The 18077-nt window shown below is 42.9% G+C and overlaps 1 protein-coding gene and 1 long non-coding RNA gene across 2 annotated transcripts in view; one reads left to right on the top strand and one right to left on the bottom strand.

Annotated features, from left to right (window-relative positions):
* The window catches only part of LOC149090656 (uncharacterized), a 173135-nt gene that overhangs the window by 2413 nt on the left and 152645 nt on the right, over positions 1–18077 (top strand). The gene's annotated exons all lie outside the window — the stretch shown is intronic.
* On the bottom strand, positions 8324–10335 carry LOC115564840 (uncharacterized). The gene has a single exon (XM_030389585.2). The coding sequence runs from the start codon at positions 10089–10091 to the stop codon at positions 8442–8444; it is 1650 nt and encodes a 549-aa protein (XP_030245445.1). The 5' UTR covers positions 10092–10335; the 3' UTR covers positions 8324–8441.

Genomic DNA, 18077 nt, shown 5'->3' with positions numbered 1-18077 from the left:
TTGTTATTTCTATTCGCTCTCACTACCTGTCTCTGTCCCTCTCTCTGGCTGGCTGTGTGAGTGTGCATCTATTTAACTACCAAAACTTGTCTACGTTCACACATAAAAATCGCATACATATCGAAGGGGGTCTGCTGTATTTTTTTATTTTTAATTTTATTTTTGTTTTTTTCGTTATATTCGGTTTATTTTGGGTGGCTGAAGGGCAGGCGGGGGCGTGAGGTGCTTGCTGCTTGGTTGGCTGGCGCGCTCAAACGTAATGAACGACGCATCTTCTCGAACCGCATCGGCAGGAGGAAGGGAGAGAGATGGGTTGCCTACTCACTCACTCTCTCACTCTCTGCGTCTCTCTGGCGCATTGCGTAGCGCGCACTGCGCAGTCGTGGCGCTGCCTCTCGCTTTTGCCATCTCGCTCTGCCGCCCACGCACACGCGCCTGCGAATGCTTTTCGGCTGCACTTTTGGCTGTTGCTGTTGTTGTTGCTGTTGTTGCTGCTGGCAGGTGTTTGGGAGCTCGTCTCGTTTTTGAACTCAAAGTCAAGTAGTCATTGTTGTTGTTGTTGTTGTTGTTGTTGTTTGTCTTTTGCACTTCACTTCACTTGAATTTTGCATCGCTTGGATGCTTCTTCGCTCAGCTCAGAGCAGCTTGACTCGGCCTGACTTGGGCTCAGTTCAACTTGGTTTGCTTTGGGGTTTTTGTTATTTTTTGGTTTCTGAGTTGGGGGGGATAGACCTGGTCGTAAATTTCTTTAGGCCTCAGTGGCTGTTGTTGTTGCTGCCTATTAAAGTGCGATTTGTTTAATGATTTTCTACAACTCGCTGTATAAATTTTCCATTTGAAATTACCTACATGCGAGACGAAAACCGAGCCGAGAAACTGAACAACTGAGCGACTGAGCAACTGCGTTGCCGGCCCAGACAGACGCTTCAGTTGAGTTTTAGGAGTTTTGGAAATGCGCATGAAAATTAAGTGTTTTATTATGCAAAAACAAACCACCAACAACAACAACAACAACAGCAGCAGCAACAATACTGATTGCGCCTTGAGACCCCCAATGTAAAGATCCCCCCGCACAGCGCCCCTATTAGCCAACCCTTGACTGAGTTACGCTTTTGGCTTATGTTTGAACTTTTGCTGCGCTTTAAATTCCACTTGGTCGCCGTTTCATTTTAGTTAGTTGGTAATATTAGCGGCTTTAATTAATGGTCCACTTGGCTGGTCTGCAGCCAGACATGTGTGTATGTGAATGTATGTGTGTGTGTGTGTGTGTGTGTGTGTGTATTAAGCAATGAACTGATTTGCATTGAGTTTACCTCCAGCAGCGGCATGGGAAATTAGTTGAACTGAAACGAAGCTTATTACCAACTATTGCTGGGAACTGGCCAACTAGTAATAGCCATACATTGTAGCAAGCCTTAGCTCTTGGCTTAAAAGAGAGTGGCTTTAAAAGGCCAAGAGAGAAAGAGTGTGAGAAGAGTGAGAGAGGGAGAGAGATGGGTAGAGGGTATATAGAGATTCTACTGGACTGTTTGTTAAACATGTTAATCCATCTCCCCGATAACTCTTTGTGAATTAGGGAGAAAGCTTTTATTCCGAACTTGTTGCATTTGCCGACCTAATATCATATCATTGGCTCTGATAGTCTTGCCCGTCCGATCAATTCGATTCCAATACATTACAAGTTGTTTATAAAAGAACCAATTGCAGTCGAGTCTCGATAATTTGTATCCTTTTAAATCGATAAATCGAATAAAAATTCTATCCCCTTGAACAAAATCCTTTCTCGATAATTCTCGATAGTTTGAATTTCTGTGTAAGTCGAAAAAACCGAAACCTATCGGCTCTCGACTGTATCGACTGTATCGTGTAATTTTGTACATGTCTTCTGATGTTCAATGCTTCAGCTGTCTTACATTTTGGTATATCAACTGGGAACTGGGAACAACAACAACAACTTTCAGCTATTGTTAACGAAATGATGATTTATGAATCGTTTATGCGAACTCTTTCTGTAATTTCCAATTCTCAGCCATTAAATTGGCAAAATGGCTTTCTCTCAGTCAATGGGCCGAAGTTGGACGCCCAGCACTTGTAAAGACCCGAGCCAATTGCTGCCATTTACCACACACATTACACGATGCGAGCAAGCCAAATAAGCGCCAATCTATAAGGTCGACGACGACGACGACACAAGGCAGGCAGACTGTATAGCCATTGTATGTATGTATGTGTATTGCATGTCTATATAGGCTAGCGATACTAGACTATGGCGCTAGCCTTAAGAGGTGGCAATCAAACAGCCAAAGAGAACAACAACAACAACAACAACAACAGCTACTACTAATAATAATTCAAATTGTAACACATGCGACGTCTTGGCCAGATACTTTGAAGCAGAGCGAAGGAGATGGCCTCAGTGTTGGTTGCCTGAGCTGGCTGAGGGAGGAGAATTGCAGCGACTTCTTAGACTACTTTAGGTATGTCTTCCATTTCTTCTTCTTGTTGCTGCTGTTGTTGTTCTTCTTCTTGTGGCGGTTCAGCAAGCGGCGTCATAATTTTGTTGCCGCTGATTTATGCCCGAAGGCATAATGACTGGAAGCAATGGAGTATGCATTACATACAGAAGTCCATTGCAAATGCGGATTGAGAATAGGGAATGAAGAATGCGAAATGAAGACTGCTAGTTGGCGGATTGATGAAGATGGAGATGGAGATGGGAAATGAAAGGAAATGGTAGATGGAAGATGGGAATGAAGATGGAGCTGGTGGTGGCGCTGGTGGTGGGGCGGTGTTATTGTTATTGGGGTTTGGCCATACATCAAGGGAGCCGTAAACGCGAACGGCGATTCGCGTGATAGAACAATGTAAAAATTATGAACGCTTAAAATATGGACGAAAGCCCTGCTGCCGCCTGAAAGATGCATGCATACATATGCATGTGGCACGGTCAGCGAAATCTATGTACACGAAATAATTGATAAAACAGTGATCCAATAGCATAGCAGCCGGAGCAGCTAATCCATCCCACTTTGCGGCATAAATTACACGGCCCTCCGTTGGCCAAACGCGATTAGCTTGGCGATTGTGCCTCTAGACGGGGCTAGCCAACCCTCCGGATTTGGTTCAGTGGCTCGCTTTAATGGCCACCTCTGAGCTGAGCTCTCATCGACTCCACTCCAGTCGGCAGAGACTGGGCATGGACTCTGTTTAAGAATATGAATTGCTTTCAAGAAATGTATTAATTTCAGATAATTTTGCATTTTATGTTTTATTTATGATTGTAAAGTGTTCTAAAATATTTTTAAAAAAATATTGAATTTAATTTTTGTCACTTGGTAGATTTCTTATACTTCGTATCATTTCAAGTGAGAGTTGATATACATATATATGTGCGGTATATCCAGAAACTCTGCTCTTAATTGCTAAAAGCCAATAGGCTCGTATTACTCCTTGAGCGAGCATACAAAGCTCTTCTTAAGCTGAGCTCCCACTGCAGTTCTTCGATAGCTATAGAGATCATATGAGTTTATTGCTTTCATTTGGATTTGTATAATTGATATTTATATAATCTATTTGCTTTCTATATTATTTTTTGAGTTTGAGTAATTTCATGGCCACCTAAATAATTCCTATGATATAATTTCAAAGATCCACATAGAAAAAGCTTTATCCCTGTAAAACTAGCTTGAATCAAAACATATTAATATGGAAATAAATCAAACATTAAATTAAAAATGAATCAATTTTATGTAAATGGAAAGTATGTCTAAAAGTTGAAATATATATCATTAAAAGTAGTATATTTAATCGAATGTAAATAATTAAAATAATAAATAAACAAATAATAAATAATGTATTATTAAAAATATATTTATAAAGATATTTATATTGATTTATTTATTTAATTATTCACATATGTATATGTAATTAAAAAATAATTACAATTATATTATATTGCTAATTATTGTTCATATTTTAAAGCTTTCACTTTATCAATTATTACTAATTATTGATTTGATCATCATAGCCATTTTCAATAATTATCGATTTTGCGACTCCCGCCACTCGATCGATAACGATAAATGCTCGTTTCGAGCAGAGCTTGAGTGGAGGTCTGTGAAATCTATTTAGCGCTTTGGCACAGCCCACAAATTGTTCTCTCCTCGCCGTCCGCTGGCGTCCGCTTTGTCCGCATTTTAGAAAGAAGTTGGGCCAAAAGACAGCCAATGGAAAGCAACTTCCGAAACGCGGCCAGAACAATGGGTCATAGATCAAGTTTTAATGTGGACGCCAACATCGTTTGTACCGTACAATGAACTTTCAATACAAGTTGCTAACTGCTCCCCAAAAAGAAAAAGAAACAACTAAGCAACAACAGCAACGAAAAGTATAAAATAAAAGCGTCACCATTCACATTTTCACCGCACATACATACACACACAGATATATATATTTGAATATATATAATTATGCTCACTCGTACCATCTACCTGGTATATAGAGATATAGTCGACTTTTGGCAACATTAGCCAATTTTTGATATACACATTTGCCATTCTCCAATGATAGCCCAACTCTTATAGCTACTATATATCTCCGAGTGTGTACATATATACATATTGTCTTCCTCCTCTTCATCATCTTTTTTTTGTTTTGTTTTGTTTTTAATAATTTCTTGTTGTTGTTCGCGCTGCTTTTATGGCGACGTCGACTGCGCGTCTTTTGATTGGTTCAAGCTGAGAGTGTTTTTATTTTATTTTGTTGTTGTTGCTTTGTTATTTTTTTTTTTTTTTACATTTTTAACGAGCTCTGATTTCGTGCTGTTGTTGTTGTTGTTGTTGTATTTGTTGCTGTTGCCACGTTTATCGTCACCGCGATCAGCGAGTGGGGCTGAGCCGTCAGTTGGCTATAATAATTTCTTTATGGCTTCTTTATAATAATTCACCTATACGTTGACGGAACGCAATTAGCTTGCCTAGTTTCCATAGATTCATAGAAGAGTCAGCTCCAGTGCGTGGTCGTCGCCGCCTCAAAATGGCACAGAAAAAAAAAAAAAAAAAAAAAAAACTGAATACAGACACCAAAAACAACACAGTCAACCAACCAACCAACCCAGTCAACAGCAACAACAACAACAACCACAACAAAGTTGAGAACAACGTGACTTCGATGCTCAGCACTAGATTAGCTGCAGCATTCCTCGTATATCATTCCGGCTGGGCTAGCCAAGGGGGCGGCAGGGCGAAGAGCTCAGTTAGTCAGGAGCCAAAAGATGGCGAAACGTAACAGAAATCATAATTTTCTCTAAGGATGTCGAGCAGTTGCGCAAAGCGCTGATCTGTCAACTCGATAGCCGCGCCACGCAACTAATGAAGATCTTCTGCTGCCGGCCATGGGAAACAACATTTGATCGGTCGAAATGGAAAAACCTGCACATCACGAATGCCCACTTGAGGAGCTGCCGAGGCGGCCGAGGCCAGCTGAGGGATCTATCAAAACAAGCAACGAAATGACCGAGCAGCTGCCGCAATGACTTTATTCGCTAGACCTCGACGATCGCATTTAAATGTGAAGCGATCGACGGAGCGATCGATGGTTCGATTGATGCGACGGCGACCCCTGCATAACTTCCTAATTACATTACACGACCGCAGTTGGCAGTCGGCAGTCGGCAGTCGGCGGCAGTCGGAGGTCAGGAGCTGCTGACAATCGCACCTGTAGCTTCAGAGCGCGCGCGCTCCTCATTACAACCGCCGCGGCGGGGGAGGGGTGCGAGAGTGGACTCATTGCGGCTTTGGCGGTGGCGGCTACGCTGGCATTTTAATTGAAATTGTTTGTGTTTTTGGCGTTTGTTGCGCTTGATTGATTTAGAGCGAGCCTAGCTGAGGACCCGCAGCGAGCAGCGCCCCTAACAACCACCGACAGACAGCAGGAGAGAGAGAGAGAGAGACAGAGAGAGAGGGAGCGAGCGAGCGAGTGAGTGGTCGCTGCCTGTACACCTGCCTGCCCGCTGGCTGACTTCTGGTTGAGCTAACTGACAGTCGCGTAATGAAATTCCGAGCGGCGTGCGGCATGCAATGCAATGCGATCCGCTGGCCTTTTATCCCTCACCCTGATGACCCTCACCCTCACTTGTTAGTTCCCATTTCCCAGTTCCCAGTTCCCCAGTTTGCCGCTGCCGCTGCCGCTGCCGAGTGAACGATCTTGTCCGTTGATCTTTTTGGTGCATTGGCTAAGTTAATTGGTTGTAAAACAATTTTTCGAATTAACATAAAAATGTTTCATTGGAAAAAATATTGCAGACACAATTAACATTTACTCGATGCCAGTGCGAGTGCAACTTCAATTCCAACTCCGACAGCGACTGTTTCAATATGCGGGCACTTAGCGGATCCGCTCTAGCTAGGGAATGAATGTAAGGGTCCCGAGGTGCGCACTTAGATCGATTTAGACTAGACCTCTGCGCTGTGCAACAAGTTAGACACATTGAGTTATCAATTAACTTCCGTCTGCCATTATCGATATTGTGTTGTTGTAGATAAATGGTTGGACAGCAGCTAAACTGGGTTCGATAAGCGCAGCCAAGTCTAGAAGGTCGGGCAGATATGATTGTTGGATTCCGCTTCAAAACACTAAAGTTCTCAAAGGGAAAAGAGTTGATTGGTTCTGCCTTAGCTACTCTGGCATTGTTTTGTGTCGGAAAGACTTTGTATACTCACTTGAAGAATTTATTTATTTATTTATTTATTTAGTAACAAGTTAACATTAAATTAAATCTAAGTAAGGGCTTAGCACTTTTCAGCAGGGGCCATCGGTACTTGAAGTATAATAGGTCGAAATTACAGCACAAGAGACTTAAAAATGCCAAAAAGACTGAAGAAAAGTGAATCGCCAAAATAAATGGATATATTTATTATTTCTATTCTTTTTATTTCTATTTTCCATAAGCAAATGTATTAACAATAACTGGATGATTTGAGATCAATCTATATATTTACATATTAACAACTAACTCTGCTCTCTATTTGGCAAACCCGGGACATGAAATCTTGTATATCTTTCAGAGCTTTTCAGCTAGAACTCAAGTCGTAACATCTATTTAGAAACCCAGTATATGAGCTGCACAAATGACATTTTCTGTGCCTTAACCACGAGTCTAAAGCCATCCCTATCGAGCCATATATATAACATGTATAATAACTTATTTTTCATCATCAATTGCAGTGCAATTCGAATGGGATAGACAAATGCGATATATTGACGTTGTCATTGTTATCGTTATCGTATTTGTCACATCGCTAATGTGTGATATGCAATGTACCGCAACTGACAGCTACAAAACAAGAAAGCCAACACCAAGAAAAACAACAACAACAACAACAACAACAAAATACCCAACCAGGCGGACAATTGAATTGTTTTGGTTGCATGTGCCCGCAACGGCCGCAACACCCGCAACAGCAGCAACACCATTCAACCGTACAGTGTCCGCGACCCGCGGCCAACAGAATGCAAATTGAATGAAATGCTAATGGAAATGAATGCGAGTATATGGGAGTACATTGAGTGCAGGCTGCGCACAGACGCGCGACCCGCGCAAATAAAGACAATGAAGGCAACTTTTATTGGTTCCATTCGATGATCAGACGTTCAGCTGAGGGCCAAACGCGCGTCCGGTGTGCCAGTCGTCAGTCCTCAGTCAATTGTGTGTCTCGTTTGTCTGTCCGTCTGTCTGTCTGTCCGCGTCTGTTGGTCTGTTTGCGGCGTACTTAGTGACACCATTAACGCCGCCTCAACATGGCCCGGATCGACTGGCCCAGCTACCAAACAACAACACACATTCACATCCGGCGCATGCGCAGATGTCGACAGACCGGGGTCCCTGCCTCGGCCGCGATCGTTCCCCAGTTTGATTGATTCTGTTTCAATGTAGCGCCTTTCTCTTGCCGCAGCCCGTTTTATTGTTGGCCGCTTGAATTTTTATTGCAATCGGTGTGAAATTTCACACCGCAATGCTTAAATGATTCCGAACACCCTTTCAAGCCATTTTTCACTTCTTTTTTTGGCTCGCGAGTGAACGCCAGCAAAACAAAGCGCAAATGATATTTGTAACGAGCAAAACAAAGCCCTGAACTCTAAGACTATATATTAAAATAAAGATTCGATTATCATAAACTGATTTCAGATGTAGCCGGCTTTCATTAAAGATCAATAGCTATAAGAATGGAAGGTTGGGTCCGAGAGAGAGAAGACATATCAACTCTGATTCAACGACTTTTCAACGCTATTGCTCTCGACTCTCTGATAATTTTTAGTGACTCACTTTAGTCATAACTTCAAAATTTATTAAGGTGTCTGCGAAAATTTTACAGGACAATGGACGCACTCCCAATGTGTGGAGTACGTCCACAAGCAGGAATTAAATAACTACATAATAACAACTACCTCCATAGGACGCTGCGCTTAGGGCGCGGATTGCGGGGACTACGTGGACCCTCCTTGTTCAGAAATGCGAGCGTCAAATTACGCTTGGCCGGCGATAGGCCCGAACGTGAGGTGGGCCGCATACCCTCAATGCTGCCCAGGCTACTGTCGATGACGACGCCATTGCGGCGACGGCCCGACCTCAGCTTATGCTTCGGCTTGAAGACGGCCGGACGGGTGCGTAGGGGTGCCGGCTCCGGCACGAATCGGCGATGCAGCGATGGCTGTGCCAGCTCCAGCAGCCGTGCGCTGATCTTGTACGCTCGCTTTACTCTTGGCTTTGGATGTGGAATGACTCGAGATCGAGAGTTGTGCAGGCTACCGGCCTCCAAGCGCTCCGGATCATCGATAGCCTCGTCCCGCTCCAGATCTTTAGCCATGCGCGCCTGCGAGCGCTTCATACGCAAGCGCCGACAGCTATTGGCTGTCATCACCTGCCTAGACTTTGTCACCAGTACTGGGGTAGACTTTGACTTGAGTTTCGGCTTTGTGACGGACGGATTCGGTCGATAGGCAGGACTGGCGTCACTTTGGTACTTGTAGGCCAGACGCCAGGGAATCTTCTCACGCTTCTTGGACGCTGCAGTCTTGGTGCGGCTCACTTTGGGATGGATGCCGCCGGCGGTGAGGCGCTTCGATTTCTTCTTTGGTTTCTCCTCCGGCACAATGCGACAGCTGTTCGAGCTCTTCTCCTTCGGCAGCTTGACACTCTTGGTCTTCTTCAGGATGCCCGGCCTCCTGGGCTGTGAGGCAGCGCTGGGTATTGGCGTCTGGGGCCAGCTGGGCGATTCGCTCTTTGCCCTCTTCGGCGACAGCTTCATGGCCACCGTGGAGGGGCGCACAGTATTGCCGGCACGCATCCGAGGCTGCGACGGCGCCAGAGTCAGCTTGGCCGTCTGCAGTGCCGGACGGGACTTTTGGTTTTTCACAATCGGCGTTTTGGGCTTCGTCAGTTTCGTCAGCTTCGTTATCTTCGTGACATTCTTGACCACCGATTTCCGTTGCACGAGCTGGGCGATCTTCGGCTTCTTCTGGAACTTCTGGCTCAAGATCTTGGGCGTGACGAGTGTGGCCGGACGGCCGCTTGGCTGCTTCTTTATGAGAAACTGATTGGTGGCTTGAGCCGCTGGCTTGCGCTTGATCGCCTGCTTGCTCTTGTTGCGGATAGCCGGCTTGGACATCTGGACGACGATCTCGGACGGCTGGCCACGTTTTCGCAAATGATTCTGGTCGATGATGACGCCCGTGAGGCTCTTCGCCTTCTTGTCGTCGACGGTCATCTTATAGGTTGGCGATTTGGTGGGCGATGGAGAGCGCGGCAGCGGCTTTTTGGACCGCATGCGCTTCTGCTGCAGCATATCGTCGAATGCCTCCTTCGAGTGTGTTATCTGTTTGGTCATATCGATGCGATCCGGCTTCACATAGAACATGTGTCCGTTGTAGTCACCCACGTGGCCCTGACCATGGCACTCCGAGATGACGCGCGCTACAACACGTTTCATTTCCGAACGATTTAGGTTAAGCTGATTGGCCAGGTTTTTGGCCAGCGCCTTGAGGGCGCCGCCAGTGCCGGCCATTTGAGATGAGTTCCATATATTCGCGTTCATTTTTCTAAGCACCTTTTGAATTTGGCTATGTGGACTTTTTTGATCTCTGCACAATATGAGAACTCCAAATGGTAAAATTTACGTTCAATACCGAAAAGAAAATACGTTAAGAAAACAATTAGCAATTTTTAACTTTTTTTTGTTGTGACATAATAAACTCAAAATAAATATGTATATGTTCTAAAATAAAATAGTAAAGCAGCAAAAAGAGCGTGCACAGAAACCAAAGCCAACTCTGTTAATGAGCTTGAAACGTGTGATTCGACGTCAGCTACACTCGAAAAATCGAATACAAAAATCGAGTAGGCAACGAATCGATAACTTTGTATATTTGATTGAAATTCTTATAATAAAAATAGTTTATATTCATATTTCTGCGAGCATATTGAAGCGAGTCATTTTTGGCTAGTTCAGGACGTCTTCTTGGTTGGAAAATGCCCCTCGGCTTGTGCTCGTTTGCTCTCAGCTGCCTCGACGGTTGCAGCTGCGCAGTAGCCACGTGCGAGTGCCTCGCTGTTATCAATGGGCCACTGGCTAAAGGAGCTCGAAGTAGTTAGCGAGGGCCAAGCGGATCCTGGCCGCAAAGAAAACTACGTACAAACGAGCCCAAAACAGACAGACAAACAAAAACAACATGACACACACACACGCGCACACACACACACACGCACACTCACTCGATTGGTCATGTTGAAGAAAAGTTATAAATGATTTCATTATAGCATTGCAAGGGTCATCAGCATTCGGGGCCTCATCATCGGGGTCTCTGGTGTCTCTCTGGGTCAGGGGCCTGCACTTGTTCGTGCAGCTGCACAACCTGTGGCACCTTGACCAGGCAGGTGAAGGAACGAAGGCGCAGAGCATGCAGCACGCTCGCTCGCCTTTTAGGGGTGGGAAAAATGATTTACGCAACGAGCGGTGCAGCGCCTCAGCTCCTTGTGGATGGAAGTCGTGGCAGTGGCACCCTTTATTATATACATACATATATGAGACTTGGTTCAATACATTCCGCTATCTGTCTATAGACCACTCTCTCTCTCACACACTCTTTGCCGTCTCTTTCGCGCATGCAAGAGTCGTTTGGGCCACTTAACTGTAATTAGGGCTTTTCAATATTATTAATGATGATGGTCGCTGGCAACGTCGCTGAATATGTGGGAAATGCATTGCGAATTGATGACGACCCCGACGCGTTGCAGACAACCGGCAAGCGGCAGCAGTAGCAACAACAACAGCCGACAATGGACAATGGACGACGGACGATGGACGGCCAAACAACGCAATGAATATAAAATGCTAAATGCAAAATGCAAACACGCAAACCGAAAGCGCAACAATTTTCGAACTGCAATTTTTGCTCGCTCTATTTGACTTTTGTTTTGTTTGTTTGTTGTTGTTGTTGCTGTTAGTGGTGGTGGTGGTGCTGCTGCTGGTGGTGGTGGTGGTGGTAGTTTGTGGTCAACCATCCAACCATACGTTTTTAGCGTTATCAGTGCAAAATAATCTTTCAATCAGCCCTATGCAGCGACGTCGTCATCATCATCCTCACAGTTCGCGTTGTTGTTGTTGTTGCCATTCAACGAAGCATGACCGCAATTGTTGCAGCAGCACCAACAACAGGATGACTAGCCAAGTATACATGTGTGTGCATGTGCATGTGCATGTGTGTGTGTGTGTGTGCGCATCAGAACATCAGCAGAATAATAACTGCAACAATTATAATAACAATAGAACCCTTGACTGCTCGATTGGCTTCATCCCACACAAGTTCATCCTTATATTTATTTTATTTTTTTGGTCAGTGGCAAGCGGTCTTTCATCTGAATGGAACCTATAAACAGGTTAAAGGCGGACAGTACTCCGGATAAGACAAATATCACTACACATTTACACAGACATTGTTTGGAAATCATCTATCCCTATAGATATAGTGAAATATTGCTTAGTTTGTAATTGGATTGAGATGAATTCTCTAATAAAACTTTTGCAAGACATTTATTCTTTTTTATAAATTTAAATATGATTTATTTTACTTTATTCTTATTTATTTAATATATTTTCATATACATATTTGTTCAATAAATAGTACTGTATTAAATAATATAATTCCAATATGATAATCAAACAGAAATGGAATATCTCTAGCTGCAAAATCTTTTCCCTTTATGCCAATTTAAAATTTTTTTATTGAAAATTCCATATTTATTCACTCTTATTTCATAATACAATATCCACTCAATATTCAATAATCAACCGTAATATCTTTAGCTGCAGAAAATCTCTTCACTTTATGCTAATTTAGATCCCATAAATTCTGTTGCCGAAGAGCCTGTTGAACAATTTAACAAAGGAAAATCGCTCGCATTTGCATGGAATGTGCTGCGCAATGTTGTCAATACCAATATGCCCAAGTTGATAGCTCCGATACCCAGCGTGCCCCTTGTGGCAAGAACATTTTTTCATGCATGCAACGAAACAACAGCGTTAAATTCCACGGAGAGTCAAAAGTCAGGGCAAGGAAAAAATTGAACGTAAACCGAACCAAACAAGTGGAAAGCACAAAAAAAAAAAAAAATAAGAGGTGAGGAGAAATTGAAGCAAGAGAAAAAATAAGAAAAGCAAAACGATATATAATAATAAAGAAACTGAAACAGAAACTGAAACAAGCTCATAATTTAGCTCGGTAAAGTTTTGCGCCTTTTGTTCGGCTGCTTTCACTAGAAGTTATTGAAAATCGCGCAAGGGTTGCGCCCCGGCCGAAGCGTCGAAAGGGTTCGAAATTGAAAAAGAAAGCGCACGTCAGGTGGGGTGAAGTGGGTGGCCCGGCGAGGGCGCAGGATGGCGTCTCATTTATGCCGGGGTGTGGGTGATTTAGTGTTAAATAAAAACTTTTAAATTGCCATTTGATCGTTTGTTTAGCGACAATAATGTCGTCGTTGTCGTTGTCGTTGTCGTTGTCGTTGCCGTTGTCGTTGTCGTTGTCATCGCTGTGCAGCAGCGACCCATAGGCCGTTGCGTCGCCGTTGCTCTTCAATTTTCAGGCAGTGACAGGTTTATAGGTCGGCTCACAGTTCGCCTGCAAGTCGGCTCCGCCGTGACAATGACATTGTTTCGCCTGACAGTTGTAGCAAATTTATTGAAAAGGTGTTCCTTCGTTTTCAGTCCTCTCTCTCTCTCTCTCTCTCTCTCTCACTCATTCTGTGTGTGCGCGCTTCCTTACAGAAATTGTCAAAAATTTATTGATATGTTGAAATTGCTCCCCCATAAACGAAAAGGAAAAAATACAAACACTGACAGCTCAATTTTTTTCATCGAGTCTTCTTTTTTCGCATACCTCGCTTCAGTTTGCTGTTGTTGTTGTTGTTGTTGCTGCTGCTGTATTTTGTTCATCTGACTTCCTTTTGGCTCATTGTAGTAAATTTGACAGCAATTGTTTTGTTTGACAGCTTGTCGTCTCGGCAAAATGATGATGTCAATATGCAAAGCAGCCAAAGCCAACGCCAGAGCCAGTCGCTCCATGGCCCAGAGAGCGTGGCCAACGCGAATTTGCATTCGGCACAAAGGGGGCGAACACTTTCAGATGAGTTATTGAAGCGTTACCCATTGCTGCCAGTTGACGAGCTAGTTTTGACATGTGCGACAGTTGTACTGCTCCAAAGGTTCTTCAACCGATCAATATGGATATTTGAGCACAATCTAGAAGCATTTCCGCTCTATCGTTTATGAGTAAAGTCTGTGCATCTGTGACTCTTCCTCTATAATACGTGAATTCACAGACTATTTATTCCCTACTAGATCAATTGTACTATCACTATTTCTACTACTATTATTATTATTACTATGTCGACTACAACTATTTCTACCAGTACTATTTCTACTACTACTATTTCTACTATCGCTATATCGTCTACTACTATTTATACTACTGCTATATCTACTACTACTATTTCTATTAGTACTATTTCTATCTAATACTACTATTTTTACAAGTACTATTTCTATCTACTACTACTATTTCTATTAGTACTATTTCTATCTACTACTACTATTTCTATTAGTACTATTTCTATCTACTACTATTACTATTACTTTTTCAACTACTACGATTACAACTACTATTTCTACTACTAATACTATTTTTACTACTACTACTATTTCTACAACTACTACTATTTCTACTACTACTACTATTTCTACTACTACTACTATTACTATTACTTTTTCAACTACTACGATTACAACTACTATTTCTACTACTAATACTATTTTTACTACTACTACTATTTCTACAACTACTACTATTTCTACTACTACTACTATTTCTACTACTACTACTATTACTATTACTATTTCAACTACTAAGATTACAATTACTATTTGTACTACTACTACTATTTCTACTAATGTTTCTACTACTATTTCTACTACATGTACTTGCCAAAATCTATTTCCAGCTGAGATATTCAATTGAATCAGCTGCCATCTGAAACGCAAATAAACCATGATCCCAACAGAATACAAATGTGACCCACTGCAGCTGCTGGCCGTGGCAGAGAGCAGCGAGACTGATCACGCAATATACAATCCACACATGCAATCCACACTGCATTTTGCCATTGAACTTTGCTGGCATAACTTCAGGTAACTTCAATTTGCTGGCAGATCTGAGCCCATGCCTAACGACAACGCAATAACAGCCACCATTTTTTTAATTTTTATGTATGTGCTGAGTTTCGATTGTTATCCACACACACACATGTAAAGAGTTGGAGTCAGGCGCTGAGCCACAGCGATATTTTTTATGAGACTGTTTCATTTTTCGCTTAATCGCACTAGAAAATCTCTAGAAATGCTAGAAGCAGCTGGAGAGAGACAGAGAGCGAAAGAGAGAGAGAAAAACAAAACAGAAAAAAAACGAAAAAGAAGAAGAAGAAAAAATTGCCGAGCGTTCAACTTGAAAATATGCCAAAAGACAATTGGTCGTCGGCTCTTGGCTGTTGGTCGCAGCGTTAAGGGCATGGCCCAGGCCTAAAGCCGGGCCGAAGTCTATTCACTGTCTCAGTTTTGAGACTCAGCCTTAGTTCTAGTTCCAGTTCGAGTCGCAGTCGCAGTCGCCAGAGTCTTTAAGTTTTCTTCAATGTTTAGCGAAGCGTGAATATTATTAGAGAGCGGAGGCGCAGACGAAAGTCAAAAGCAGCAGCATTTATTAATAATTACCGCATAGCATTCGACAAGTAAGGTAGAAAGAGTGAGAGAGCGAGGCATAGACAGAGATAGAGAGTGGAAGAGTGGAACTGGGAGAGCCAGAAGTGGGCCCTGAGTACATACTCTTAGTAAGAAATTTATTTGTTATTTATCTTTTTGGCATTATGCATGAATAACAATAAAATTATAAGTGAATGCCGTTGTTGTTGTTGTTGTTGCTGCTGCTGCTGCTGCTGGCATAAATAGTTAGTCAGAAATGCGGCAGCATAAAGCGTCATAAAAATTATAGCAAGCCATTCGCTTGTTGCCAGGTTCTCAGGTGGCAGCCAGCAGCAGAAGCTGCAACAGCCTCGGCTCCGGCTCCGGCTACGACACCGACTCTGACTCCATTCTGGAATGGCAGGAAGGGGGTCTCTGAGAGTTCAGTCAATAGATTTAGATCACTTTTGGTAGAAACGCTGGGCACAAAGAGCCATAAAAATAATGAGCCCAGCACGATGATGGCGACAATCATGAGTAAATAAAGCAAAAAAGCGGAGGAAACAGAGACACAACAATAGCAGCAGAAAGCCCACAGCTAAAGACAGAAGTATATCAGGCTATTGTAAGCTAATATTTAAGTAGCTTAAGAAAAAAGTGAATACAGATATAATACAAATGAATATATAGGCGTGGATTACTAATCTTCAGATAGAAATAAGAAGACGCAGACAATTATACAGATACAGATACAGATACATAGATATAGTTACATAGATATAGTAATAGTAATCACAGTTACTAATTGAGCTGATGATGGTGATGCTGTGCCTCAGTCGCAATTTTGTTTGCTCTTCTGGATGCCACATCTTGTGGCTTTTGGACATTTGACAGCCTGTATTATCAGCATGTAAACAGAATGTTTTTCTTTTTTGGAATTTGTTTGATTGCGATTGTTGTGGAGCGCTCTTTAAGGTATTTGTTATTTGTTATTTGGTCGAGCGGGCGGGCGGGCAACTTACCAACTATTTAAACGAAATCACAATTTATTCTCGGAAATCAGCCTCATTGCTTTGGCATGCACTGCCACTAGCCCTGACACTGACTGAGGCAGAGGCTGAGGCAGTGGCTGAGTCTGCGCCTAGCACCCGCTGGCGACCCCTACTCCCCCACAGAGAGCCGTGGTGTGCGTTGCTTTTCGTGGACAATGCTATCTTATCGTCAGAGCCCACATCAAAGCCAGAAATCTTTAAGAACACAACACAAAATACACATACAAATACGTAAACCGGAGACACCCCCGCCAGCCGCTTCCCGTTTTCCAACTGCCCGACTCCCCGTCTCTCCCCACTCCCAACACACGCAAGCCTGAAGTCTGATAAAGTTCAAACAAAAGAGATTTGAGAGCAACAAAAATACAAGAAGAAGAACGACAGCAACAACCAGACGCGCTTATCAAACTGAACATGTGTACTTGCTGTGTCCATGCATCTATGAGTCTTGTAAGGGATCTTATTGTTGTTCAGAGAATAACTATTTGATATTTGCATAAGATCAACAGGTGCCCAGTCGCTTCGGCAATGCGACAACGTCAGCATCCAAAACTGTCCCCAGTTCCACAATTGCGACAGACATGTGGATTTGTATGAATATAGATGTAGGTGAATATATATAGTATGGAGATGTATATGTTCTGTGTCTAAAATCATTCAATCATCTTTAACCTAGATTGATTGGATATAAGGATTGCGCAATCATAACTGCACTTCCTTAAAATACTAACGATCTACATTCAACACTCGCATATATAAGTTCCACATAGGTTCCACAACTGTCTAGACTGCTCGTTATCAAGGAGCAGTCATTAAACTAATCATCACTCTTGCGATTCATTGCGTTCCATATACGTAGCATCCACAGCACAGAAATCGCATGTAATTCAAAGCTGGAAACAAAACTCAACGTGTAGGGAAGTTGATTTCTTACAGCTCTGCTGCATTTGAGAAATTTCAATAATTGAGCCTCATTAAAAGTGCTCGGTAATAGCAGTCGAATAATGTTAAGACACACACACACATACATACATACATACATACATACATATAAAGAGTCAACACTTCCGATTATGAAATTTCGTTTGACAAAATGCCAGAAAAGTGTCGTTACAGCGATTGTTATTGTTGTTACTGTTGTTGCTGTTGTTGTTGCTGTTGCAAACAACGGTAATCATAACATGGAAATACGTACTGGTGGTATCTATAATGTAATTACTGGCAGATCGAGGTGACTGCGGTAAAATTAACTGAACATCGTTGTTGAATTCATGCCGTTGGAAAATCAGGTAAAAATCCAAAGCGATCGCAGCGACAGCCGAAAGAAACGTCGACAAAAGGCGCTGCCAGCGAAGTCGACGATGGCGACGACTCATTAAAACAATTTTAAAAAATAATACAAAATAATTACAATAAATTATGATTACGCTTGACAGTGACAGTGGCCACGAATGCTGATGATGGCTGTTGCCACAGTGCCTGGAAGTGTGTAGTTGGGCATGGCAACAGCAACACCAACAGCAACAGCAACAGCAACAGCAACTGGGAAAGATACTTAGGCGACGTCGTCTCGGTGTGGAGCGTCATCGTCGCCGTCGCCGTCGCCGTCGTCGTCGTCGTCGTCATTGTGCAGGTGCAAGTGAGCCGCGGCGTCACTGGCTAGTGACGATGAGCACAAAACAGTAACAACAACAACAACAACAGCAACAACAACAACAGCGGCAACAACAACTACGACAACGACACCCAA

This window comes from Drosophila navojoa, chromosome X, assembly GCF_054131105.1.
Source record: "Drosophila navojoa isolate 15081-1374.11 chromosome X, UAZ_NAV_1.0, whole genome shotgun sequence".
Taxonomy (NCBI): domain Eukaryota; kingdom Metazoa; phylum Arthropoda; class Insecta; order Diptera; family Drosophilidae; genus Drosophila; species Drosophila navojoa.
The sequence above is the reverse complement of the archived record's forward strand: the minus strand, read 5'-3'. Positions and strand labels throughout refer to the sequence as shown.